At 44.1% G+C, this 2,431-nt stretch overlaps 1 protein-coding gene across 6 annotated transcripts in view; it reads left to right on the top strand.

Annotated features, from left to right (window-relative positions):
• grk4 (G protein-coupled receptor kinase 4) overlaps positions 1 to 2,431 on the top strand; it is a 52,861-nt gene that overhangs the window by 42,578 nt on the left and 7,852 nt on the right. For all 6 annotated transcript variants that reach the window (XM_008317628.3, XM_017035062.2, XM_025058608.1 and 3 more), the window contains 4 exons: positions 441 to 631; positions 959 to 996; positions 1,572 to 1,661; positions 1,746 to 1,954. In XM_008317628.3, coding sequence (XP_008315850.1) covers positions 441 to 631; positions 959 to 996; positions 1,572 to 1,661; positions 1,746 to 1,954 — 528 coding nt within the window. The remainder of the gene's footprint in view (positions 1 to 440; positions 632 to 958; positions 997 to 1,571; positions 1,662 to 1,745; positions 1,955 to 2,431) is intronic.

The following is a 2,431-nucleotide window of genomic DNA, read 5'->3' as shown; positions in this document are numbered from 1 at the left end:
CTGTGGATGGAGTGCGTTTCACTGATGATTTGTGTTCCATTGTATCTCATGGAGTCACTCTGCCCACTGCTCATTAATCAGTTGCTGGTGTGTGGTCCTCCTCTGTCTGCACTCTGCAGCAGATGGAGTTCCTCCTGATGGCAGCTACATCCTGCTAGCCTGTACGCAAATCACATGCCCAGCCAGTGTAGCCTTCATGTCATTGACCTGGGGGGAGAAGGGAGAGCGGGGGGAGGTAGATTGGGAGGGGTGGAGTTTTGTATGCTGGTGCTGGAGAATCAAAGTGAAGAAGAAGCTGCTGTTTTTCTCTAATCAAACTGATCTCTGTGTCTCCGACCTCACCTCTTACCACGACTCTCTCTCCTTCACCGACATCTTTCTTCCACACGTCCTCCCTCCCTCCTGTCTTTTGTTACCCCCCTGCCCCGCCCCACCTGCAGGTTAGTCTAGCATACGCCTATGAGACCAAGGATGCGCTGTGCCTGGTGTTGACCATAATGAACGGTGGTGACCTAAAGTTTCACATCTACAACATGGGCAACTCTGGCTTCGACGAGCAGAGAGCCATTTTCTACGCTGCTGAGATCTGCTGTGGCCTTGAGGACCTGCACCGAGAGAGAATAGTGTACAGGTACGACCACCAGGGGGACTCTGTGGTTAAGGTTGGCACAGGTGATGTACAGTCCGTGGTTTTCTCCTGGACACTAGATTTAGGAGGTTAGAGAAGGAGCAACAGAGATGTTTACAACAGCCAGAAAAAAGCCCTGACAGTGAGGAAGGAGTTACAAAGGTGTTTAATCCAAAGACTACAAAATCAAATCACTTTTATTTTACAGAGTGAAATCCTGAGAGGGGATGTTATTTTCAACACATTTGAAAAGAAGAACTAAATTTCAGGATTATTCTGGATTACATTATTATTCTTTTTTTCTTAATCTGTGTTTTCTTTTTTTGTCAGGGATTTGAAACCTGAAAACATCCTCCTGGATGATCGTGGTAAGTGCTGGTTCTTTATTAAACTCTGTATGAATTTGTCCCGCCGTGTTGTCCTTGTAGTGGTCCTGGTCCTGGTCTGCACTATTGCAGTGCAGTCCATTAGATTGCATTTTATTTTTATTTGAATTACTGTATAACATTGCCTCGTTCACAACTTGACTTAAGTGTACGGTAAATTTATCATAAAGTATCATAAAGTAAATGTATAAAACAAGAGTATTAAACGTTTTGCTTTTCTTCCCAATACCGAAATACAATCAATAATCGGATTCTTTTACGATGTGTGTGTGTGTTTGTGTGTGTGTGTGTGTCCATGGCCCTTATTTTTATTACAATTGATTAATTTCCTAAAGAGGTCTTTCCAGCTCCGAGTCCAGTTGATATCTACTGTATTGTTGTGAGTATCAGTTGGTTCCATGGCCCTTATTTTTATTACAATTGATTAATTTCCTAAAGAGGTCTTTCCAGCTCCGAGTCCAGTTGATCACAACTAAACTCTTTGGATAACATGACCTGGATGAATGAGAATCTTCACAGATGTAATTTATTAATTATTCGTATTTTATTTTTTTTAGGACACATCCGAATTTCAGACCTGGGCCTCGCTGTTCAAATCCCTGAAGGAGAGACGATACGAGGGAGAGTGGGTACTGTGGGATACATGGGTAAGACAAACAGAGACTTCTCTTTATTCAGCCTACAGGAGAGAGAACCTCTGTGTCCTCACCCGTCATCCCTCCTGTCCTCAGCTCCTGAGGTGATCCAGAATGAGAGCTACACCTTCAGCCCAGACTGGTGGGGGCTGGGCTGCCTGATCTTCGAGATGATCCAGGGCCAGTCACCTTTCCGTAAACGCAAGGAGCGCGTTAAGCGAGAGGAAGTGGACAGGCGAGTGCGAGAGGACCAGGAGGAGTACTCCGACAAGTTCTCAGAGGAGGCTAAGGACATCTGCAGACAGGTGGGAGTGTGAGGACGGGGGAGACGGGTGATGTTTTTTAGTGGCATGTGGCTGGAAAAAGATAAGACAGAAACAAAGAACAGAGGCAAATTTGGACCCGGAGGTCAGCCTGACAAGAGACAGTTATAGTGGCATGATACTGTACAGTACTGTGCCAGTTTTAGGCAGGACATATTTATAATCTGTATTTTGCGAATATGATTAAACATTTTGGTTGTGATCATTTTCTTTGCTCTGCACAAAATAACAAATTAGAAAGTTGTGTTTTATAACCATCTGAATATGAAAATGTGAAAAACAGTGCACTGATATTTGGTTTGCAGACACTTCGACAGAAAAAAACCCTCCTCAGTTCAGTTTTACTTCATCTTACTGTACATCCGACCCCACTGTCATCCTCAAAATCCACTGCTCCAAGAATCAAACAAACTGTGTGTGTGAGTGTGAGCAGAGGGACAGAACGATTATGTGAGTGTG

This window comes from Cynoglossus semilaevis, chromosome 9 (genome assembly GCF_000523025.1).
Source record: "Cynoglossus semilaevis isolate Cse_v1.0 chromosome 9, Cse_v1.0, whole genome shotgun sequence".
Taxonomy (NCBI): Eukaryota; Metazoa; Chordata; class Actinopteri; order Pleuronectiformes; family Cynoglossidae; genus Cynoglossus; species Cynoglossus semilaevis.
This window is presented reverse-complemented; position numbering and strand designations above follow the sequence as displayed.